This window comes from Dendrobates tinctorius, unplaced genomic scaffold, assembly GCF_039654945.1.
Source record: "Dendrobates tinctorius isolate UK_male_01 unplaced genomic scaffold, ASM3965494v1 ptg000079l, whole genome shotgun sequence".
NCBI classification, from domain to species: Eukaryota; Metazoa; Chordata; class Amphibia; order Anura; family Dendrobatidae; genus Dendrobates; species Dendrobates tinctorius.
The window spans coordinates 10,326,108-10,351,682 of NW_027361747.1; the positions used below are offsets into that span (position 1 = coordinate 10,326,108).

Here is a 25,575-nt window from a genome sequence, read left to right on the forward strand (position 1 = left end):
ATTGAGCTCATGAATCCAGTAGGCCTCTCTTCTTTTTAATATATTAATCCGGTTGCCCCCCCTGCGTGACGGATGAATTTGTTCTATAACTTGGAACTTCAGTTGTGCAATAGTGTGTCCAGCAGTGATAAAATGATGAGGAACCGGAAGGAGCATATTTTTGCATCTGAACAGCAAAGGAGAGCCTGAACAGCCCGAAGGAAGGCTCTTGTCTTTCTCTTGGAGGAAGAGGAAGGGAAAACTCAAGTTGGAGGGGGGGGGGAGAAATTGTATATTATATCCAAAGAATACCAGCTTCCTGACCCATTTGTCGTCATTAGGTAGATCTATGAGATCTGGCTCCCCTAGATCCAGAAGCCCTAGGCCTGGGTTTCTAAGAACGGTTAGATCTGCATGAGATCTGGGAGCCTCTGTCTCCGCCCGGGGACAGACCTGATCCGAAAGAGAAGGTAGAGGAGGACCAACTGGAATTGTTTCGAGAAAATCTAAATACGTCGGCTGTTGGAGCGAAAACGGCCGAACAGCCCTTTGTTGAGGAAGGAATTTACTTGTCTTCTCCCCCGGTAGTATCAGAAATGAGCTGCTCCAGTCTCTCACCAAAAAGATGACCCGCTTGAAAAGGGGGGAGAAGTCAACAAACTTTTAGATGTGGCATCTGCCCACCAGCCGCGGACCCCTGGGGCTCTTCTAATGGAGATCGCATTAGCGGCAGCATAAGCCACGCAATTGGCGGCCTGAAAAGAAGCGTCTACTACAAAGTTCGCTGTGTGAATCATCTGGCTGGCGACAGAGGTGGTCTCCGGAGGAAGATTGGTGCCCTGGAAGGCAGTAATCAGGACTTCTGCCCAAGCGGCCATGCCTTAGTGACCTAAACTTCGTCGAAGGATGGAACAAACGCCGCTCCTGAAGCTTCCAAAAAATTGAACGGGCAAGGTAGTCAATTTGATGATCGTAGGGGTTTCTGACCGAGGAACCCTCAGAAACAGATAGGAGCATTGTAGAAGCAAGACGCGGTACAGGAGGGCCTACCGGAGGGATCTGTAATCGATCCTTCATTAGGTCTGGATCAAAAGGGTATTTAGCTAGAGTAAACTTTTGCCCAGTGAACCACTTATGGCTGATCCCTATGATACTGGACGGCTGGTAAATAACCAGCGCACACGCTTATTCCTTAAATGAGGAGTGCTGCAGCGGGAATATTTTCCTCATTCAACCTCAGAATCCTGTTGACTGATTCTATAAGAGAATCAAGCGACTCTTGATCAGTTGGGGGATTCTGAGGGGCTGATGTGACAGATACAAAATCAGAGTTATGCTCGCTGTGAACCTCAGGAGAGGGCGAGCGAGAGACAGGAGTCGCTGATGCTCCATGAGCCCGCTTTGGCAGAGACAGTCCTCCCGGAGGGGGAATATAGCCTTGGTCAGAGGCACCACTGACCGTGACAGGGGCGCAGTCCACTCGGGGGAACCAGATGCAGGAGGCCCGTCAGCAGCGGCTGCGAGGGGCGTTGGAGCGCAGGTCGGGTCGCGGTTCGGGCGCAGGCCGGGTCGCGGTCCGTGCATAACGGATTAGCTTGAGCACTGGAGAGTCAAGCTCGCTGTGGTAAGGCTGACTTGCAGGTAGTACACAAGGTAGAAAAGCGCAGTGTGCTTCTTAGCGGCCCGTTTAGCCTCCTGTGAGTGAGGCATAGCGCTCCAGAAAGGGTTAACGGCAGAGTCTGACTGCAGCTGCAGGGTATGTGCCGGGAAGGGGTTAAGCTTTAATCTGAGGGCAGATGCAGCTTACCCACGGTCCTGTTTTATGTCCCCCGGGAGGAAAACGGTGGCCCTGTGGCATCACCCGGAATTCGGCTGCTTCTGAAAGGGTTAAGTGCAGCAGAGGTAACAGACAAGGCCCCCGAGATTAGAATTGCACGTCTCGTTTGGAATGAGAGGCGCCAAGAGGGGGCGGTGACGATATTCAAACTGCGGCCTAGTAGGCTGGAAAAGCCGGGGACTAAATTTTTGGCCTACCCGCGGTAGGCGGCGCTATAGAGGGCGGCACTATTTAAATTGCGGCCTAGCAGGCCGAAAAAGCCGGGGGCTAAATTTCTGGCCTCCCCACGGTAAGAGCACCGCCGCTGAAACTAAGTCAGCGCTTCTCCCGGGGACAAGGACCCGACCCCATACCTCCACTCTTGTGCTCAGTCAGGTCGTCGCTGTCCAGGGTCTTTCAGTCTCATCTGGCGATGTAGCAGAGCTGGAGGAGGTTTTACAGGGGGGTATTGCTCAATCGATCCACCCTCTGGGTAGGGGGACGGAGAGCTCTGGGGCTGATTCAGGGCATCCGAAAAAGTGCTGTTCAGGTCTGCTCCATGCACTCCTGTGCTACGTCCTGTTGCGCTTGCCCTCATATCCGTGGAGTACCGACCATAAGGGAACCATTGTCAGAGGAATTAGCCCCATTCGTCGCAGGAAAGTGTACGTGAAGGGTTACTCCACGTGCTTGCCTGTTGCTAGTTCGGGGAGAGCGGCCCGTAGAAAGGAACCGTCGCCCCTTCACTCCGTTAATTAAAAAAAAAAAAAATTTACCGAAAATTCAAAAATAAAATAAAAACGGTGGACCCAAGTGCCTCCTATAGACACTAAGTAAGAACTGGAGAATTTCAGCCAGCGAGAGGGTGTATACTGCTGGGGAGGAGCTAACTTTTTTTCTGGTTTACTTATTGTCCTCCTAGTGGCCAGCAGCATAACACCCACGGTCTCTGTGTCCCCCAATGAGGCGTAGGAGAAAATATCCTACTTACCTTCCCTGCGCACCCTTGCAGCAGCCTCCTAGTGGCAGCATAGCTTACACCCATGGTTTTCTGTGTCCCCCAATGAAGCAATAGAGAAAAACATCCTACTTACCTTCCCTGCACACCCTTGCAGCATCTCCTTCTGGTACCAGCAGCTCCTGCGGCCAAGTGATCATGTGTCCCCGCTCATTAAGGTAATGAATATTCACCTCTCTTCACGTCTATAGGAGTGGAGAGAGGTGAATATTCATTACCTTAATGAGTGAGCACCCGTGATAGCCCGGCAGCTGCTTTGAAGCCGGCGACTGCTGCTGACACTGTGCGCGCTATGAGAGAAATGAATGTTCACCGCAAGTGCAGTGAATATTCATTTCTTTTTAGCAGCGGGCATAGGTTTTAGCCACAGCAGCCAGCTCATGCGTTCTGTGACCCGCTGCTCCCCCTCCCCCTTCTGGGACAATGACTCGTGTATAAGCCAAGATGGTCATTTTCACCACAAAAAAATGTGCTGAAAAACTCGGCTTATACGCGAGTATACACGGTAAGTAACTTACAATTCATTCATTTGGCTTGTAAAAGGGGGGGAAATAAAGAAATCGCAGCATAAAACACAAAACAACAGTGAAACAGAATTACCTCTGGCCTCCTATCAAGTGCTTCTTTAATGATGGGGTGCAGCTCCTCAATTAATTCCCTGGATACAAACAACAACATACAGTCGTATTAGACACTTGTTGTGAAAACAGCTGCTTTGGCAGAGACACTGGAGTTTACCCAAAATCTACTCTCCAGTGTAACAAATCAAAGGGAAAGTTTACAACCAGACTTGTCATTATTAGTGATTTTAGGCATATAAAAATGTCAATGAAGAGACGGCTGTGCAGCAAAATACATTCCTGTCTTGGCGTTTCATGGAGTAGTTTCCCTTCACGAGACTGGACATATACCATTATGTTTGTTTTTTTCCCAACTCTCTTATTCATGGGCTGTGTTTGGTATTGCAGTTCAATAGAAAAGTGGCATTCTTTTTGATAATATGGGGAAACACAGGAACTTTTATTCAAATCCAGCATTATCCCTTGGAACCCAACACAAGGAAACATCACAAGCATGAAATAGGAAGCCACTAGAATACATACTGGATTGGGTAAGACCTCCACCTTACCTAAAAGCTCCCGGGTTGGTCCTGCCAAGGCCCAGAACAAGAGATTCTGTGATTTCCATGCTCTCAGAACGCATCATTGGTACTATGTGCTTGAATAGGGATGAGGGGGACGGACTGCCGATGATCTGCAAAATACAATCAGTTGTACAGATCACTTTAGTAGGTGACGGTAGTATATATATACACAGGGTAATGGTAACAATTGCAAGAGTTGGGTAGTCTTTTTAGCTGGTATTCAAGCAACCCTGTTAGTTCATCTCTTGGGCTGTGTAAGGGGGCCTTGGTAAGGGAAAGCCAACATTATTACCCTGCCTGAACAATTCCAGCAATCAGCTGACAAACAAGCAAAAAGATGACTGCACCTTGGAGGTCAAAAAGTCCACGATTGTTCGGCAGCACAGTCCCTCACGGGGCAGAGAATATGCAAACTGTATGGAGATGAAGAATCGCAGTGACAATCTGCTATCCCCATACAGTTTGCACTTTGCAGATGAGGTACAGTGCTTACCTATCTCCAGCAGTCTCATAGACAGTGAATGGAGCCATGGTCGGACCCCAACAAGTAGCAACTTAGTTTTTCTGTGATTATGTGATAACTTGCCAAGATGGGAATAACCCTTCAAGCTTTCAATACACAGGCAACCACTTTTTGTCACTATACATGACAGCATCAAGAGGACTGCCAAATGCTTTGGATAAGGAAGAGTGATACAAGAAGATTTGGATCCAAGTCTTGTGCCTGTGATAGCAGTCTGAAGACATAAATCTGCATCTGGAAGCATACGTGGCCTGCTTCAAAAACTAATTTTAAGTTGACCTTATAAAAAAAAACAAAAAAAAACAGAAAGTACCTGTATACACTTTGATAATTGAAAGGAATTTAAAACTTATATTAACGTTGGGCAAGTTCTCAAGCAAAAAGAACACGTGTTGAATGGCTGTACACGGAAGCAAGAAACTCTGTGCACCATGGCGTGGCCATTTATTGTATACGCCTTCCCACCTACTTGTTTTCCCATCTATCCCCAACCTCCTCTGGCTTTATGAAGCCAGAAGTGTTAATCAGAGGAGTGGTGGAGATTGAGGGAAAACAAGCAGATGGGAAGGTGTACAGTTAGGTCCATATATATTTGGACAGAGACAACATTTTTCTAATTTTGGTTCTAGGCATTACCACAATGAATTTTAAACAAAACAATTCAGATACAGTTGAGGTTCAGACTTTCAACTTTCATTTGAGGGTATCCACAAAAATTGGATGAAGGGTTTAGGAGTTTCAGCTCCTTAACATGTGCCACCCTGTTTTTAAAGGGACCAAAAGTAATTGAACAATTGACTCCAAGGCTATTTCATGGACAGGTGTGGGCAATCCCTTCGTTATGTCATTCTCAATTCTCTGAATTGTTTTGTTTAAAATTCATTGTGGTAATGTCTAGAACCAAAATTAGAAAAATGTTGTCTGTCGAAATATTTATGGACCTCTGTCCAAATATATATGGACCTAACTGTATATAAATGACTGGCCACACCAAGGATGCACAGAGAGCCTATAATTGGTGTGAACAGTCATTCTGTGCTGACAGAGTTACTTTAAACAAGTGAATATTGGCAGCAAAACAGTTTTCAGTTTAGGTTGTTTTACAACTTTATTTCTAGGAGAGCAAAAATGGAAAACTAATTGTGGGAAACCAAGATCCGGACTCCGTTAGCAACGGCAGAAGTCCCCTTGTGTCATTAGCTGTTATGGATGACTTACTTTGGAATCAATGCAATATCCACTGTCAGGGGTAGACGCCAGCGTCTCTGGGGGGGAACATCGAACAGAACCAGCAGAGGCTGAAGAACCGGTGGATGATGCTGCACTGCAGCAAAGAATCAAGTAGTTTCTCCAAAGGCCGATATAAGAATCGCTGCCGGTGACCGCAGTCACCTTCTTTGCATTAATGGGACTACTGCAAAAATGAATAAAGGATTAACCTAAACTAAAAGTGGATTTCCCTATATTTTAAGGATGGAAATCTTTAAATACCAAGTTTATACCATGCATTATATTCCTTTATTCCTTGTGTTTACTGCACAGAATATCTTACTTTATATCAACTTGTGGTGAAAGCAGCTGAAGGCGGGTGTAAGAAAACATCCAGGCATAGCTGACAGCTGTGGGGCAGTACTTGGGCAGGTTCTCCTGTTTCATGAAGCTGGACAGGCTTATTATCCAAGGATCCTGACCCTGAGTGACGTGTGCAAAGATCCAGATGTGGGATGGACTGACGACATCAAACTGATGGCTGATGGGAGAGGAACTCCACTCTGCGAGCGTCTGAAGATCTATTGAGCTAGGACAGTACAGCAAAGTGGTCTACAGAAAAGAAACAATCAGACCAGACCTAGATGAATCATCTACAGAGAAAAATCCACAAATGGACAACAAAATATAGGATTATTCAGTAACCTGAGAACTGAGCACAGATTATGAAATAATAACGCACACACTATATGCCAACATAAATCTATAGTAAATAAGCCCTAGTAACAGTGAGGGCCAGAGATCGGGACGGGAGGGGGTGGTATTGGGCAATTGCCCAGGGCCCCCAGCATTTTTATTCCGAAGTTAAGACTGCTTAAAGACCTTTGGTAACATCACGGTCATGTAACCAAGATGTCACCATGAGGAATTGAAGAGCAGACAGGCTGGTATGTACAGTGCTTATATACATACATACATATGTGTATGTATGTGTGCAGTGTGTCTATATCTGTGTGTGCGTGAGTGTGTAAGGGCAGTGAATGTGTGATAACAGGATTATACTTAAAAAAGGTAGATTTTTTGATCAAGAATAAATGTGGATTTGTTTTTCAATGGAGGAAAAAAACATAAGACATGCCCTGAAAATAAGCCCTAACCCATCTTTCAGAACAAAAAATATTATAAAACCCGCTCTTATTTTAGGCCAAACATAGTCATTGTTTTCCAATCAATCAAGGAAGAAGTAGGGGATAGGAGAGATAGATGCTAAAAAAGTAATTGGGAAAGTGCAATAAGTAAACTGGCTACATCAAGGGTACAAAAAGTGCCTATGCTTGGTTTGAACAGTAATTTTGCACTCAGACTCCCTTTAAACCAGGACCCAATTGGTCTATTTGAGATTAGAGCAGGTAACCCTCTTCTTAATCAGTAACACCCAGCTCCCTTTTGAACCAAAGGTGGGTTTATCATAAACGCATCAGATCTGTAAATTTTAGAGTGGCGAGATGATCAGCCCCAGGTGCCAAGCCCAGATGAGACTTTCAGTACCAAATAAAAATAAACCCTGAACTTAATTGATCAAATTTTACAAAATTTACAAAATGTCAAACTACACATGAGTGACTATAAGGTACCACTGTATTTCCACAAAAACAAGTTACAAGTAGCTCATGGTGTTTTCAGTGTGATGTGCAGTGTTGAGTTTTCCGCCACACAAAGTGTTTTGCATTTACCCCAAAAAGTTGTACTTTGATCTCATCTAACCAAAGAACCTTCTCCTACATGCTAGCTGTGTCCCCTGCATGGCTTTTTGCAAACTTAAGAAGGGACTTATGGCTTATATTAAAAAATAGGGATTTTTGTGTACTCACCGTAAAATCCTTTTCTCCGAGCCAATCATTGGGGACACAGACAGTGGGTGTTATGCTGCTGCCACTAGGAGGACACTAAGTAAACCAGAAAAAAGTTAGCTCCTCCCCTGCAGTATACACCCTCTCGCTGGCTGGGATTTCTCCAGTTCGGTGAAAAAAGCAGTAGGAGCATAAACAGTCAACAATAACCATAACCAAGTCAAAGCCTAAGGCTGTGTTCACAAACAGCGTTTTTTTTTAGCCGTTTTTATCACGGTTTTCACTATAAAACCACTAAAAATAAGCTTCCCAGTCATTTCTATGCATTTTGCACTTTTTGTGCACATTGATGCGTCTTTCACAGCGAAAAAAACGCATTGCGGTTAAAACCGCAGCATGCTAATTAATTTTGCGGATTTTTCCGCGGTTTTGGCTTTTTCCATGCGGTTTGAAACCGCTGCGGGAAAAAACGCATCAAAAACCTCGCAAAAACCGCCGCGGAAAAATAGGTGCGGTTTCTGGGAAGGGATTCAGGTTTTTGAGCAGAAACTTTCTGCAACATGTGCACTTAGCCTAAGAATGCTTACAGTGAGCCAATAGGCTAAACAGGGTGGGTGCTGTGTCCCCCAATGATTGGCTCGGAGAAAAGGATTTTACGGTGAGTACACAAAAATCCCTATTTCTCCTACGCCTCATTGGGGGACACAGACAGTGGGACGTCCTAAAGCAGTCTCTGGGTGCTGGATGGGGAGCATACATCTACTAATACCCCATGTACCACTGAGGTACTGCCGATTGCCGGCTGCGTCTGCCAAGAGCTGCAGGCCTAAGACTGAATCTCGTAATGTTTTGCAAAAAGTATGCAGACTGGACCAAGTCGCAGCCTTGCAGACCTGTTCTGTCAAGGCCTGGTCCGAGTGGCAGAAGAGGCGACCACAGACCGGGTAGAGTAGACTTTTCGAAATTTGTGTTCCAGCCCAGGCGAGAAATTGTATTACTGTTTTATCGACGGATTCCTCGCAGGCTGGAAGGGACGGGCCCTTGATGAGTAGGTCGTCCAGATACGGTAACACTGCCACTCCCCGCGAGTGGAGAATGGCCATGACAGCCGCCATGACCTTGGTAAAGACCATGGGGGTGCTGGCGAGTCCGACCGGCAAGACAACGAATTGGAAGTGTTCCTCGTGAATTGCAAAAATGCAGGAACTGCTGGTGAGACGGGCAGATCCGGAATGTGAAAGTAAGCGTTCTTGATGTCGATGGATGCTAGGAACTCTCCTTTTTCCATGGACGTGACAACTGATCGGAGGGATTCCATGTGGAGTTGCCGTACTTTGACAAACTGATTTAACAGTTTGTGATCCAGAATGGGTCGCATCGTCCGATCCTTTTTGGGAACCACAAAAAAAGGTTTGAATAAAATTCCCTGAACCTCTCGTGATGAGTGCCCGGAATGATGACTCTGTCCATTAGCAGAGCCTGAACAGCACGAAGGAAGGCTCTTGTCTTTTCCTTGGGGGATAGGAAAGGAAAACCAGAGTTGGAGGGGAGAAAATTCTATCTTTTATCCGGAGGACACCAGCTACCTGACCCACTTGTCGTGGGCGACTGAGAGCCATGTGTGGCTGAAGGAAAGTAGGCGGCCAACAACTTTGTCGGTGTCTGCTGGAAACCGCAACAAGTCATTGGGTAGATCTATGAGATCTGGCTCCCCTGGATCCAGAAGCCCTAGACCTGGGTTTCCAAGAGCGGTTAGGTCTGTTTGAGACCTGGCAGCCTCTGTCTCCTTGCGGGGACCGACCTGATCTGGAAGAGAAGGTAGAGGAGGACCAACCGGAATTGTTGCGAGAAGATCGAAGACACGTCGGATGTTGGTTGCGAAACGGCCAAACAGCCCTTGTGTTGAGGAAGGAATTTACTTTTTCCTCCGGTAGTATCAGAAAAGAGCTGGTCCAGTTTCTCTCCAAAAGGACGACCCATTTGAAAGGGGAGAGAAGACAATGCTCTTTTAGATGTGGCATCCGCCCGCCAGCCGCGGAGCCATAGGGCTCTTGTAATGGAGGTCACATTAGCGGCAGTTTGAGCCGCGCAGTTGGCGGCATCACAAGAAGAGTCTACTACAAAGTCCGCTGCATGAACTATCTGCCTGGCGACAGTGGCTGCCTCCGGAGGAATAATGGTGCCCTGGAGGGAAGTAATCAAGGCTTCTGCCCAAGCGGCCATTGCCTTAGAGACCCAAATTGCCACGAAAGATGGAAAAAAACGCTGTTCCTGAGGCTTCAAACAGCTGAACGGGCAAGATAGTCAATTTGACGATCGGAGGAGTTTCTGACTGAGGAACCCTCAGAAACAGATAGGAGTGTTTTAGAAGCAAGACACGATACAGGAGGGTCCACCGGAGGGGACTGTAACCAATCCTTCATTAGGTCTGTATCAATAGGGTATTTAGCCTGAGTAGCCCATAAAACCATTTATGTGGCCGATCCCTATGTTTCTGGACGGCTGGTAAACAACCTGCGCACACGCTTGGTTTTCTTAAATGAGATATCGTGTGCTGGAGCGGGAATATTTTCCTCATCCAACTTCAGAATCCTGTTGACTGATTCTATAAGTGAATCAAGTGACTCTTGATCAGTTGGGGGATTCTGAGGGGCTGACGAGTCAAATTCGAATTCAGAGTCGTGCTAGCTGTGAACCTCAGAAAATAGGCGAGCGAGAGACAGGAGGCTCCGATGCTGAGGTGCGAACGTGACTAGGGGACGCGTCATGGGTCCGCTTTCCAGAGATCTGACTTATGAATGGGTCACCGAGGAGAAAAAACACCACAACACAAGCTAAGTCTCAGAAAACCAGAGAGGTTGGTAACTATGCAGATCCCGGATCCTAACCACACAACTAGCAGCAGTCGTGGAGCGTACCTACGAAGAATCTAGACGCCTCGTCACAACCGGAGGACTACATAAGCCTAAAGCAAGAAAAGGGAAAAACTAACTGCCCCAGAGCAGACCCCAAAGGAAAGACAGCCCCCACACATGTATTGACGGTGAAACAAGATGAAAACACAAACACAGGCAGGAAAATAGGCTGAGCAAACGATGGGGCCAAACTAACTAGAAAGGACAGGAAAGGAAAGACACTGTCTGCAATCTGCCAAAAACCCTACAAAAATAATGTCCAACATGTCTGATAGCAAAATTAACCCTGAAGTCACTAGACTTCTCCCTCTATATCAGCACTCTGAAATATTCTGAGACAGAGCAAAAAGAGGCCAATCTAATAAGGGACAAAAAAGGCAAATTGGCAAATACAGATAAATAAGAGTGGAAATTCAGCACATCCCCAGCCGGGGCTGGCTGACCACACAAAAAACTGAATAGACCAACAAAAGCAAGTGTGAACATTAGCAAAAAAAACTTAGCTTGAGAAGACTGGAACAGAGCTGAAGTCCAAGAACTGAGAAGCAGAATGAATCACTAGCACCAGGATAGGGCGTCGGCTGTGTTATATCCAGTGTGATATTCCAGAGATCCAATCGTTATCCTCATCATCAGGTGGCAGATCACTACCAATTAAACCAACCTCACTGCCTCCTGTCACCACCAGAGGGAGAACGGAAGGAGAACTCTCAACTGGTGGAGCAGAAAATGAGTTCACAACACCTGACTATCCCTTGAAAGAAAATGGCCCCTGCTGGTGGTTCTGACTTAAAGAATCCTCCCGGAGGGAGAATATAGCCTGGGTCAGAGACTTCACCGACCGTGAGAGGGACGCAGCCCACTCGGGTACTAAGCGCAGGAGGCCTGTCAGCAGCGCGGCGAGGGGCGTTGGAAAGCAGGTCGGGGCGCAGGCCGTGTCACAGTTGGTGTATAACATATTAGTCTGTGCACTGGGTAATGCAGACTTGCAAATGGTACACACGGTATAAAAACACAGTGTGCTTATTAACCGCCCATTTAGCCTCCTTAGATTGAGGCATAGCGCTCCTGATAGGGTTAACGGCAGAGTCTGTCTGCAGCTGCAGGGAATGTGCCGGGAAGGGGTTAAGCTTTAATCTGAGGGCAGATGCAGCTTACCCACGGTCCTGTGCTGTGTCCCCCGGGAGGAAAAGCGGTGCGCTATTCAAATTGTGGCCTAGTAGGCAGGAAAAGCCAGAGACTAAATTTTTGGCCTTCCCATGGTAGGCGCCGGGGGCGGCGCCATTCAAATTGCGGCCTAGTAGGCCGGAAAAGCCGGGGGCTAAATTTCTGGCCTACCCGAGCACCGAGGGGGGGGGGGCCGTGATGGGGCGCCGATGCACCGCCGCTGACGCCAAGTCAGCGCTTCTCCCGGGGGCAAAGACCCGACCCCATACCTCCACTCCTGTGTTCAGGCAGGTCACGCTGTCCGCATTCTTCCAGCTGCAGGGTCTCATCCTCCGGGCGATGCAGCAGAGCTGGAGGAGGTCTTAAAGGGGTATTGCTCAATCGATCCACCCTGTGGTAGGGGGATGGAGAGCTCTGGGGCTGATTCAGGGCATCGGAAAAGTGCTGCTCAAGTCCTTCTTCATGCACTCCTGTGCTTCGTTCCTTTTGCGCTAGCCCTCGTATCCGTGGAGTACCGACCGTAAGGGAACCATCATCAGAAGAATCAGACCCATTCGTCGCAGGAAAGTGTATGGGGAGGTATACTCCGCGTGCTTGCCTGTTGTTGGTTCGGAGGAGAGCGGGCCGTAGAAAGGAACCGTCGCCCCCTTCACTCCGTTAATTAAAAAATAAAAATTTACCGAAAATTCAAAAATAAAATAAAAACGGTGGGGTCTGAAACCAGACCCAAGTGCCTCCTACAGACACTAAGCAAAGAACTCGAGAAATCCCAGCCAGCAAGAGGGTGTATACTGCAGGGGAGGAGCCAACTTTTTTCTGGTTTACTTAGTGTCCTCCTAGTGGCAGCAGCATAACACCTACTGTCCCTGTGTCCCCCAATGAGGCGTAGGAAAAATTGCTTTCTTCTTGCCAATCTTCCATAAAAGCCAAATTTATGGAATATACAACTAAAATTTGTCTTGTTGACAGTTTTTCCCACCTGAGTTGTGGATCACTGCAGCTCCTCCAGAAAGACCATTGGCATCTCACCTGCGCCTCTAATTGGTGTTATCCTTGCTTGGGATGTCAGTTTAGGTGGACGGCCATGTCTTGGTAGATTTGTAGTTGTGCCATACGCCTTCCATTTTTGGATGATGGATTAAAATAGTGCTGTAAGATGGTCTGAACTTGGGATATATGTACTATAATCTGCTCTGCAACTTTATCCCTGACCTGCCTGGTGTGCTCCTTGATTTTCATGATGTTGTTTGATCCCTAATATTTTCAAACAAACCTCTGAGTCCGTCACAGAACTGCCATAGTTATACTGAAAATAAACTACACACAGGACTCCTCAATTCACTAATTATGTGACTTCTGGAGGAAGGATATGTATCCTTTCATTTATACTTCACAAATACTTCCTACTTTGTGTTGGTAGATCATAAAAGATCCCAATAAAATACAAATAAGTTTCTGGGTGTATCATGAAAAATGTGCAAAAGTTCATGGAGTATGAATACTTTTCAAGACACGGTAATATTGGACTAATTGCTGTAGATAAAAGCAGCACATTTCTCCTCCTGTACGCAATGGCAATATATGACTGAGGTGATAATGATATCATGACTGCAGCACAATATATATGATTTCTTATGCATATTGTAGATACCCATTTAGTGCGCAGCCTTTGACCCCTGCCGTGTATGTATTAGGTAACTGATAGTTGTACCTGATCTGCTCCTGTGAGGTGTATGAAGCTTTCCAGAATGGACGGACTAAGCCTGTCCATGACATCAATAGCCAGCTCTTCTTCACCCTACAGCGGAGAAACACAAGGAAAACAAATTAAGAAACTGCAACATTCCAGAATTCTTGTAAACTAAATGTGATCTAGACTAGGAGCGTTTCCATATAGTACTATAAGAAATGCCCTGAGTACAGAAACAGGATTGAGGACACATAAAAAGTGTTATTAAAGCACAAATTTAGAAACTACTCGCTCACCTTCGAAATTTCAAGGACTGTGAAGAGAACTCGTATCTCTCGGAGGACGTTGACGGCTAACCTCCTAGTGGCAGATCGGCTGTTACACAAAATCACCAGCGCAAACCCTTCTACTACATGGAAAACACTTGAGACCGGACTTCTTTCAAGAGGGAGCGTATGGGAGGCTCCGTTGTGCATACCCCGCTGCAAAAAGCAAAAAAAATATATTTAATCACCAGACATATTTCTGATTATAAATGGCAATTAGTGGATATTGCTTCCTCTCCAATGAGATCACTGAGGAAGTAAATGCCCAGGCAAAGAGCTGTTGGCTTCAATGCAGCATCTTAACCATTTCTGCTGTCATAAAGAATGGCTGTCAGAATGGCGAGCGGTACACGCTGTGCAATTCTTTTTGGCTGCCTTTGATTGATTTAGCTCTATGCGTAACATCAGGGAAATACACATTTCGTGGTTACTTATTTTGGATTTTTCAGAACTGATGTCCCTATAGCCTAATTCTGTATCATACTGTGTTGCAACTAAGTATACGCCATGAGTGTGAAACGCGTCAATGTGGCTTTTGTATTTTTGCCATGGATCTTAAGTGGATCAATACATTAAAAAAAAAAAATTCTCCAATGACATACATGATGCCGACTGCAGTTTCTTTTGTTCTCTTTATGATTGGTGGGGATCTGAGCACTGGGACCCCCACAGATAAAGTGATATCACATTCATCATCCTATTAAAGAACGTGTAATCTTCTCTAACACAGCCTTAGTCAGAGTACCCTTCATTTACCTGTCCTGTAAAGCTAAAGTTGCAGGAGTAAAGTAATGATAACTACTGGTGATGATACGGTTTCTCCCCAAATCAGGCAGAATTATGAATACCTGTGCGTCAGTGTTTTTATTGTGCATTTGAACCGCCTGCTTCCACTGATTAATGAGCTGCACCAGCATCTTCACCGCATTGTCTAGAAGTGATGGGTGTACATCAGTCACTTCCCGCACAATGAAATAAACGAATCCTGAAAGAACATCCTCCCGCCAGTCGGGAAAATCAAGCATCAGTGCCTGCAAGGTATTGAACGCCAGCCCACGCAGCTCTTCATCCATATGAATGGTAAGCCTAGGAGAGAAAGAGCAGTCATGTACCACAGCGGGCTGCAGCGAGCATTGCTTGTCCTGGCAGTAGGAACAGGTCAAACGGTTAACGGTGTGCCATTTCATTTTAAGAGGAGGTATCGTAATTCTGCCTTTAGCCACATATTGCTAGATCAGGACAGTGACCATCTGATCACCATGTATTCCGAGAAGGATAAAAAACAAAACTATCAAGAATACAGATTCATATAAATCATGTCACTGTATTAGATTGATTCACAGTATATCGGCCACCAACATAACAACAGTGACGGAGCGGGAAGTAATGTAGAAGTCAAAGAGGAAGCTTAACCTTTATTCTGGGCACAACATGTCATGTATAGTGTCACAAACACATAAATCAATAAAAAGTAAAAATACAAACCTCAGATCCCTACTGATTCCCACCGACTATGCTGCCTTTCGGGAACCCACGCTGTACCTATCCTGTACCACCCTAGGATGGGCCCACAGTTTGCCCTTATCATACATATTACTTAAGGGGGTTTTACACATAGCGATATCGCTATAACGTCACCAATTTTGTGACGTTATAGCGATATTGCTAGCGATATCGCTATGTGTGATACTTACCTCCGATCTGCTCCCCCGCTGTCCATCGCTGATCGCGTGAGAATGTCCGGCTCCATTTCTCGTCGGGCGCTTCCTGCTGGCGCCGACGAGTGGCGCGTGGAGGCGGGCAGGAGGACGTCAGGATCACTGTGTGTGAAAGGTGAGTATCGTGTGCTGCGTCGCTGCTGCATCGCTGTGAGGTCTGCCTGTGTGACAGCTCACTAGCGATCATTTAGCGATGCACCAGCGATCCTGACCGGGTCGGATCGCTGGTGCATCACTAAATGTAAAGGGGGCTTTACACCAGATCACTACTGCTTGTAGAATATCAGTTTGTACCATCACTCACTTTATTGGCTTATGTCTTTGAGCTCATATACATGACATTATACAGAACACTGACTAGGGGTTAGATTTTAGCTGATTGAGGCAATTGGTTGGGATCAAGATACAGTAACAATATTTTTTCTGATAGAGAACATAATAAAATAAAAAGTGTGCAAATAGATTTACCTTGCAAGCAATTCAATGAGGTCTGCTCTGCTCATGCCATCAGGAATAAGCCGAGGGATAGCAGCGATGCACGTTCTGAACAAGTCAATCTTGGGTTTTCTTTCTCCTCTGTTACATGCAAGAAACAAAAAAACAGAAATTGGACATTAGTATCCATATTGTATCTCCAATATTGCGTGGCAATGGCTGTCCATGAAGGTCAAACAAGTCCATATTACCTAGAGATATCTACTAAACTCATTCAACAAGAAAGGCCATAGTGGTCACAGACAACTGTAATCATGTAATGAAGAAACGAACATACAAAAGAGCACAACATAGGAGGCGCAGAGATAGAGTGAAAGATTTATTTTGTTTTCCTTTTAAAAGGAACGTATCACATATATTATGTTTTACTAATTAAATCCAAATCAGTGAAACCCCTTTGTTCTCCTAATTTGATTTTATTTTCGGGTTGTATAACTTTATTGTATTCTCTATCTACACGTTATTGGAGGGGCAGCCAAATTGCCTGAACTGCATTTGCTTTACAGCAGCCTCAAGTACCAGAAATCTGGGGGTTGGCAACGATTTGACTTTTAGTAATCTTGTGAGCATGCTCTGTGATGTCTGTAGATGAGGAGCAGAGGTTAACTATTACCTATTGGTTTTGTACTTTTTGCCTCTAGCATTATAACAGAAGTTACTTTTCTGCCTGTGATAATAATGAGATAACTTTTGAGACGTGATCTCCATAAAACAGAAAATGAGGCCTAGCGGCCTGTGTGAATATTTTTTATTACATATTATTGAAAATAAACACAATTTAAAAAAATATATTTGATATAAAAGCTTGACTTAAAGAGACTGTTTGCTACTATTATATTGATGACCTGTCCTTAAGAGAGGTCATCAATGTCAGATAGGCGGAGGTCTGACACCTGGAATTCCCACCGTTCAGTTGTTAACATTACCAGACTGATGAAATCCATGTATGAAGTGGAAAAGTTCAGATCGCACACGGTTTATCCACTGCTGCTGGCTATGGCAGATCAGTTCATATTTTCTCTTTAATCCCGGCAGTGGCCACAAAACAGATATGGAGATGTAAAGTACCTCGCTGTACACAGTTTAGATCTAAAGGCCAATGGGGGTGAAACCAGATGATCGGTGGTGGTGTCGGGTGTCTCTTTCCACTGATATGATCGTGATAATGCCAAGGTTTGGCGACGGTATACAAAAGCCTTTATCAGTGGAGTGAAGAATGAAGGTCGCTTCTAAATATTCTATTTGCTTTGCAGATTGTGTACTGGTGAATGATAAACCCCAATCATTTGCACTCAAATGTTTATGGTCATCAGTTTATTATCTTTATTGTTCCAAATGATCAAGTCATCAATATATCTCATGTATTGAGTGAGGTACTCCGATCAGGGGTTATCTTGACAGAAGAAAAATTTCTCAAAAAGGTCCATATACAGATTGGTGAAACTTGGGGCGAATCATATGCCCATCGTGGTGCCCCGATTTAGCCTGTATAAAGTGCCTTTGAAGGTAAAGATGTTGTGGATTAAATCTAAAAATATGAAATTAAATTTGATCTGAAAATTATGCCCTATCCCCAGGGAAAAAATATTACATTTTGCGACTGTAAGGGCCCTTTCACATTGCTTTTTTTTTTTTCTTGCCGTCTACCTCCAATAGGCATATACAGCCAAATATGATAGATGAACGAACAATGTGACTCCAAAAATGGTTTTGTAAATTTTCTTGGAAAACTGAGAATTGCCGGTCAACCTTTAACCCTTATAACATCCTTACAAAAGAAATTAGGTTTCCAAAATTGTGCGGATATAAAGTTGACATATGGGAAATGTTATTTATTAACTATTTTGTGTGACACCACTCTCTGATTTAAGGGTGCAAAAATAAAAAGTTTGAAAATTGCTAAATTTTTGCCAAATTTCCGTTTTTTCATAAATGTAAGTCATATCAAAGAAATGTTACCACTAACGAAGTACTATATGTCACAAAATAATCTCAGAATCAGTGGGATGTGTTGAAGTGTTCTCGAGCTATAACCTCATAAAGTGACACTGGTCAGAATTGTAAAAATTGGCATGGTCAGTAAGTTAACAAATTGACTCCATCACCAAGTGGTTATCTTAATACTAACAATGAAAAGCTTTGTGCAATGCAGTAATTGCCAGCTGACATAAGCTTCTAGAATCATTATCACTGGGTTTAAGTACATCAAACATATTACTATTCACAACTGCAGGAAAATGAAGTGCAAATAGATGTATGATCGAAAATTAGACATACGTAATCATATCTTCTGGCTCTTTATTGGTCATCTGCACACTGGTCATGCACATTGGCCGGCCAACCTCCTTATCGAGATGCCGGAGTATGCTGTCTAATGCCTTGCGTACTTGAGGATAGTATACAGACATCCCTGCAACGACATAGCAGTAATGTAAGCGTTTTACCAGTATAAAATACACGGACAGCAACACTAATGAAACGAGAAGGGATGGGGGGGGTCAAGACTAGATAACTATAACTAAGTGACATGAGCACTGAATTCCCTCGGTTCATTACATGATGACACTACTGTTACATGATCCATATTATCACACTGTATTTTTTAATATTGCCACCTCGAACATATTCCTAGAAGTTAATGAAGGCTGTATATCCCACAGCTTATGTGGCAGCTCAATTATTTATTATTATAGCGCCATTTATTCCATGGCGCTTTATACACAATACATACAAGTACAGTAATCTTAAACCATACAAGTCACAACTGATACAGGATGAGAGAGGACCCTGCCCGCGAGGGCTCACAATCTACAACGGGATGGGCGAGGATACAGTAGGCGAGGGTAGAGCTGGTTTGGTGGATGGGTGGTTACTGCAAGTTGTAGGCTTGTCGGAGGAGGTAGGTCTTCAAGATCTTTTTGAAGGTTTCCATGGTAGGTGAGAGTCTGATATGTTGTGGTAGAGAGTTCCAGAGTAGAGGGGATGCGCGGGAGAAATATTTTATGTGATTGTGGGAAGAGGAGATAAGAGGGGAGTACAGAAGGAGATCTTGTGAGGATCGGAGGTTTCGTGCAGGTAAGTACCGGGAGAATAGGTCACAGATGTACGGAGGACTCAGGTTGTGGATGGCTTTGTATGTCATGGTTAGGGTTTTGAACTGGAGTCTTTGGGTAATGGGGAGCCAGTGCAGGGATTGACAGAGGGAAGAGGCCGGGGAATAGCAGGGGGACAGGTGGATTAGTCGGGCAGCAGAGTTAAGAATAGTTTGGAGGGGTGCGAGAGTGTTAGAGGGGAGGCCACAGAGCAGGAGGTTGCAGTAGTCAAGGCGGGAGATGAGGGCATGGACTAGGGTTTTTGCAATTCTTGGTTGAGGAATGTACGGATCCGTGAAATATTTTTGAGTTGAAGTCGGCAGGAAGCAGAAAAGGCTTGGATATGTGGTTTGAAAGAGAGATCAGTGTCAAGGATAACCCCGAGGCAGCGAGCTTGTGGGACTGGAGAGAGTGGGCAGCCGTTTACTTTAATGTATAGGTCTGTTGGGGGGGTCACGTGAGATGGGCGAAAGATGATTAATTCTGTTTTGTCCATATTAAGTTTTAGAAATCTAGCGGAGAAGAAGGATGAAATAGCAGACAGACATTGAGGGATTCTCTTTAGTAGGGAGGTGATATCTGGTCCAGAGATGTAGATCTGTGTGTCATCAGCATAGAGATGATGCTGAAAGCCATGAGATTCTATGAGCTGTTGGAGGCCGAAGGTGTAAACGGAGAAGAGCAGGGGCCCTAGGACTGAACCTTGCGGGACTCCGACGGATAGGGGGCGCGGTGAGGAGGTGGTGTGCGAATGGGAGACGCTGAATGTCCGGTCTGCTAGGTATGACGCAATCCAAGATAGGGCCAAGTCTGTGATACCAAGAGATGAGAGGGTCTGTAGTAATAGGGAATGGTCCACTGTGTCAAAGGCAGAGGACAGGTCCAGGAGGAGGAGGACAGTAGTGTCGCTTGGCCTTGGCGGCTAGTAGGTCATTGGTGACCTTAGTTAGGGCAGTTTCAGTGGAGTGGTGTGGCCGGAAGCCGGATTGCAATTGGTCAAGGAGGGAGCAAGAAGAGAGGTGGGAGGATAGTTCAAGATGGACATGTTGCTCCAGTAGTTTTGAGGCATAGGAGAGAAGTGATATAGGGCGATAGCTAGATACAGAGGATGGGTCAAGAGAGGGCTTTTTGAGGATAGGTGTGATTGAGGCATGTTTAAAGCTTGAGGAGAAAACACCAGTTGTCAGTGATAGGTTGAAGAGATGGGTTAGGGTGGGGATGAAGACTGTGGTGAGGTTTGGGATGAAGTGGGATGGGATAGGGTCAAGTGCACAGGTAGTGAGATGTGATCTTGAGAGTAGAGTGGAGAGTCGATCTTCTGTAATGGTGGAGAAGTTGGTTTTGGGGGAGGAGGGCAGGGCAGGTAGGAGGAAGGCACTGGGGGTTGTTGACCAAAAATGTCTCTGATGTTATCAATCTTCTCCTTGAAAAATGAACCCATTATTGCTTTTAAAGTCACTGAGAATAATTGGTCACTGATTATAAAGTAAGGGGGAAATGCATTTGTTTTTCTTGCATGAATAAAATTTGATGATATGGGTTAAATTTATGGTGAGAAACAAAGGGGATTTAAAAATATGTATACATAGATAAAACACCCCCTGGAAGAAGCGTGGCGAAACGGTGTTTTTGAGGTGTAGCTACAAGACCTGCAGACTCCTTACTACTGATAAGCTCTAAGTATGACCGCATTTTACACTATGCACAAACACTAAACATATGCTGAATACTATACTCATTTGGTCACCCTAGCACATTCAGATCTAGGCTACTGTATTAGGAATAGGACTTATTTCATATTGGCACTTTAGCCCAGCTTCTATGGGTGCATTCAGTGATCTGCATATACGTAGTGATGCATTTATGTATGCTCATGTATGGTTATTGAAGGCATTCTCTGCCTATCTCAATTCGAAGGTTAATTTTAATATAAAAATGATTTTTTTATAATATTTGAAGCATGTGTCTCTTCATGAGCTGGTGTTATTCCTCCAGCTAGTGTTTGTATATTGTAATGCTTAAGTGGTATGCGCTTTATGATTCTTCTGACAACAGTGGTAAATGATAGATACAACTGGACCCCAGTTTTGGTGTTCTGGTACCGGTCCGAGCGTTCCCCTGGCAGTAGGATCAGAGACCAACATCAATATACATGTATACAGTAGATCCTGGTCTGGCTGCCATATTGGTACACTGTGGCAACTGGAGCAGAGCTGCCACAGAGTACTAACATGGCCGCCGGAAAATGTCCTACAAATAGTTACTGAACTCTAGTAAGTTAGCAATGGGAAAAAATCCAAAACGGACATAAAGGATTATTTTGTGTAAAAAAAAAAAAAAAAAAAAACACAGAAAAAGTTATAAGTATAGTTACTGACAAGTTGCCCCTCTATCAGTTGGTACTGCTACTGGGGTCCACACTCATCAGTGGCGTCATGGGAATTATTAAGTTGCTCTTGGGATAATATTAAAGAAACCTATTTAATAGGCAAAGATGTGCAATTACTAACACGGTATCCTGAGCAATTCCTGGGGCCCGAACATTTGCAATTACCGCTTTGCTGCGAAGTGTGAACATCGGCCATATAGAAGCAGTGCAGTTATGTATGACGCACGTACGGTAAGTATCGCCATTACCGCAGACATGGTGGACAAACCTATGACTTTTGCCTCTTCATCTGTGAGGGTTTTATTCAGAAAGATTTTCTTTACACGTAGGGTGTTTCCTGAGGGGAGGACCACTCCAGTTGTCGGCATAGGGGGCTCGCCGTCTTTTTGTTGCAAGCTGTCGGCTATGACGAGGAAGACTCTGAGCCCGATATTCATTCTCTACAAGACACACGACAACCAATGTAAGCGCCTGTAGAGTACTGACACAAAGGGCCATTCATGTCTGCCACACCTGTGAGAACACCAGGTAATCATTCATGGCTATGCCAGGTCACCAAACACACGTGCGCTACCCACATCCGGCACAGACTGAGCAGAATGTATCAGCACCGAGGCTGGAGCCATCTTGGTACTATTGTCACGTACCATTATATAGCGCCAGCACATACAGTGACACACGAACATCTGTCTCAGTGGAGTAATGCCATTTTCCCAACTAAAAGCCCTTTTCACGCCGTTAATTCAGTACATCCCAATTTTTTGTTGTCGGAATCCCTAAAACAGGTTTAAAAAATAATCCGTGACGAAAGCATAGACGTCACTGACCCAAACTGAGTCTTTACAGACGGGCATCTAGTCTACTAAGCTTTAGTGCCCATCTGAAAAGACCAACACCACTGGGAAAAAGCGTGAACGGAGCCGTGTCATTGTAGTATACGTCTCCGTCCGAGATTACATCTCTACTGGAATTTGGACAATAAGAGGAGTCTGGAATATTTGGGGAGAGCCTGAATAAACAGAACAACACATCGATGAATGTGTCAGAATGTCACCTTTATTCAGCCTTTTCATTAAAAAAAAAGTTGTCCAGTGAAAACAAATGACGGTATCACCTATCCACAGGATCAGGATAGTTTGTTGACCAGTAGGGGTACAACTGCTGGAAATCAGCAGAATTGGGAACTTTTCTTCCAGTTAGAATGAGGCGGCACTGCACAGGCTCAGCCGTTGCTCCATTCATTCCCTATGGAGCTGCCAAGTGTTGAACTTGGCTTTTTCTGCCAGCCCAGTAGAGAATGAATAGAGAGGGTCGACCTTCTGCTGTGCCCATTTGTGCACTTTATAACAGGGATAGAAGTACAGGTTAACAATTTGCAGATCAGTGTGGTTTCCAGCGGTCAGAAACCAATGGACAGGCAAAATACTGTAGGTGATCATTCACTTTCACTGGACAACCCCTTTAAGAGTTTTTGACTTTATACAGTTCCTGCCATCCTGGATGCATTCTAAAATAGACAACCACAATCATTTAGTGTTGACCTAAAAAAAAAAATAAATAAAAAACCCCCTAAATATATCGCTGAAGAGCAACGTCTTGTAACATAAAGAGGATTCAACAATATGGCATAAGCAGGGACTTTTCTGCAGAGGTCCAGCTTCACATGTAAAAACCATTACACCAACCATAGCCTGGAGACTGATCGGTACACTGACACCGCTGTAACCAATGTTTAATTCCATAATGTCTGCTACAGTTGTTGCACTTGCAGTACTTGGTGATTAACATCGGGAGAAGGAGGAACGATCGATCCTTCAGGGAATATTCTTTCAATGAAAGATAGTTTGTGGATGAAAAATCTGATCTGCTTGAAAGATCTTCTGGTCAACTTTACACCCGAAAAGATGAACTCAAGGCAAACATTCTTTTAGATGACAGTGATCTGTAACCAGTCGCCTGACACAATATTTCTTTCTTAAAGTCCCTGGGCTGTCCGGCCTTAGGGTACAAGTCTGCAGCCACTCTATATGACTGTAGACTTGAGAATCCTCACATCTTGCCAATGCGCAATAAGAGGATTCTCTGATGCAGTTACCGGGCACGTGGCCGCAGGGATGTGATTTGCATACATGTGGTCTCCGGCTGATCAAATGTCCGTGGCCTCGCTCAATGTGAATCGAAATGTGGCAGGAAGTATGCAGATCGCAAACTTACCCCCTCCCGGCGCAGATACTGGAGAATCCTCACTGCACGCAGTTCACACGATGTGAAGATTCACAAGTCTGCAGTCACATACCGTGACTGCAGACTTGTAGCCTTAGGCTGGACAACCCCTTTAAGTTTTCTCGACAAAAGACCACTTCGGTCACTATCATTCTTTTCCACTAAAGTCTAATGTGTCTGGGCACATGTAGATCACATGTACTGTAGCAGGATTATATAGAGTACACAAGCCTCACTTGTCTTTACCTCTGGGTTGATCGTAAAGGTTTTAGATGATTTTCCAACACTCAGAAGGTCAAATATTATTTCTTTCATTGCAAAATCTAAGCGTTCCTATAAAAAAAATTAATACAGATATGAATTACAACAAGTATAAAACTGGTAAGTGAAAAAAATAATTTACATGCAAGTCAACTAGTTGGGTATATATACTGCTCAATAAAATAAAAGGAACACTAAAATACCACATCCTAGATTTCTCTGAATGAAATATTTGAAATATTCCAGTTGAAAATCTTTATTCATTGAATAGTGGAATGTGTTCAGAACAATAAAAACATAACAATTATCAATGTAAATCAAAATGAATATCCCATGGAGGTTTGGATTTGGAATGATACTCAAAATCAAAGTGGAAAATCAAATTACAGGCTGATCCAACTTCAGTGTAAATGCCTCATGACAAGGAAAAGATGCTCAGTATTGTGTGTGGCCTCCACATGCGTGTATGACCTTCCTACTGTACAACGACTGGGCATACTCCTGATGAGGCGGCGGATGGGCTCCTGAGGCATCTCTTCCCAGACCTGGACTAAAGCATCCGCCAACTCCTGGACAGTCTGTGGTGCAACGTGACGTTGGTGGATGGAGCGAGACATGATATCCCAGATGTGCTCAATCGAATTCAGGTCTGATGAACAGGCTGGCCAGTCCATAGCTTCAATGCCTTCATCTTGCAGGAACTGCTGACACTCCAGCCACATGAGGACTGGCATTGTCCTGCATTAGGAGGAACACAGGGCCAACCGCACCAGCATATGGTCTCTCACAAGAGGTCTGAGGATCTCATCTCGGTACCTAATGGCAGAATGCCACCCCACACCATTAGTGACCCACTGCCAAACCAGTCATGCTGAAGGATGTTGCAGGCAGCAGATCGCTCTCCACGACGTCTCCGGACTCTGTCACATCTGTTACATGTGCTCAGTGTGAACCTGCTTTCATCTGTGAAGAGCACAGGGCACCAGTGGTGAATTTGCCAATCCTGGTGTTCTGTGGCAAATGTCAAGCTTCCTGCACAGTGTTGGGCTGTGAGCACAACCCCCATCTGTGGACGTCGGGCCCTCAGACCATCCTCATGAGTCTGTTTCTAATGATTTGTGCAGACACATGCACATTTGTGGCCTGCTGGAGGTCATTTTGCAGGGCTCTGGCAGTGCTCCTCCACATCTCCTAGTGTACTGGCCTGTCTCCTGGTAGCGGCTCCAGCCTCTGGACACTACGCTGACAGACACAGCAAACCTTCTTGCCACAGCTCGCATTGATGTGCCATCCTGGATGAGCTGCACTACCTGAGCCACTTGTGTGGGTTGTAGAGTCCATCTCATGCTACCACGAGTGTGAAAGCACAACCAACATTCAAAAGTGACCAAAACATCAGCCAGAAAGCACTGGTACTGAGATGTGGTCTGTGGTCCCCACCTGCAGAACCACTCCTTTATTGAGTGTGTCTTGATATTTGCCAATAATTTCCATCTGTTGTCTGTTCCATTTGCACAACAGCATGTGAAATTGATTGTCAATCAGTGTTGCTTCCTAAATGGACAGTTTGATTTCATCGAAGTTGGATCTACTTGGAGTTATACTATGTTTAAGTGTTCCCTTTATTTTTTGAGCAGTGTATGTACAGTGGGGAAAAAAAGTATTTAGTCAGTCAGCAATAGTGCAAGTTCCACCACTTAAAAAGATGAGAGGCGTCTGTAATTTACATCATAGGTAGACCTCAACTATGGGAGACAAAC

At 44.8% G+C, this 25,575-nt stretch overlaps 1 protein-coding gene across 22 annotated transcripts in view; it reads right to left on the reverse strand.

The window, feature by feature from the left end:
- Positions 1-25,575, reverse strand: part of FRYL (FRY like transcription coactivator) — a 387,434-nt gene that overhangs the window by 122,851 nt on the left and 239,008 nt on the right. For all 22 annotated transcript variants that reach the window (XM_073583507.1, XM_073583505.1, XM_073583498.1 and 19 more), the window contains 11 exons: positions 23,801-23,887; positions 21,600-21,771; positions 18,128-18,260; positions 15,824-15,931; positions 14,486-14,723; positions 13,608-13,793; positions 13,333-13,419; positions 6,033-6,301; positions 5,699-5,894; positions 3,943-4,067; positions 3,414-3,471 (listed from right to left, as the gene is read on the reverse strand). In XM_073583507.1, the coding sequence (XP_073439608.1) occupies positions 3,414-3,471; positions 3,943-4,067; positions 5,699-5,894; positions 6,033-6,301; positions 13,333-13,419; positions 13,608-13,793; positions 14,486-14,723; positions 15,824-15,931; positions 18,128-18,260; positions 21,600-21,771; positions 23,801-23,887 (1,659 nt within the window). The remainder of the gene's footprint in view (positions 1-3,413; positions 3,472-3,942; positions 4,068-5,698; positions 5,895-6,032; positions 6,302-13,332; positions 13,420-13,607; positions 13,794-14,485; positions 14,724-15,823; positions 15,932-18,127; positions 18,261-21,599; positions 21,772-23,800; positions 23,888-25,575) is intronic.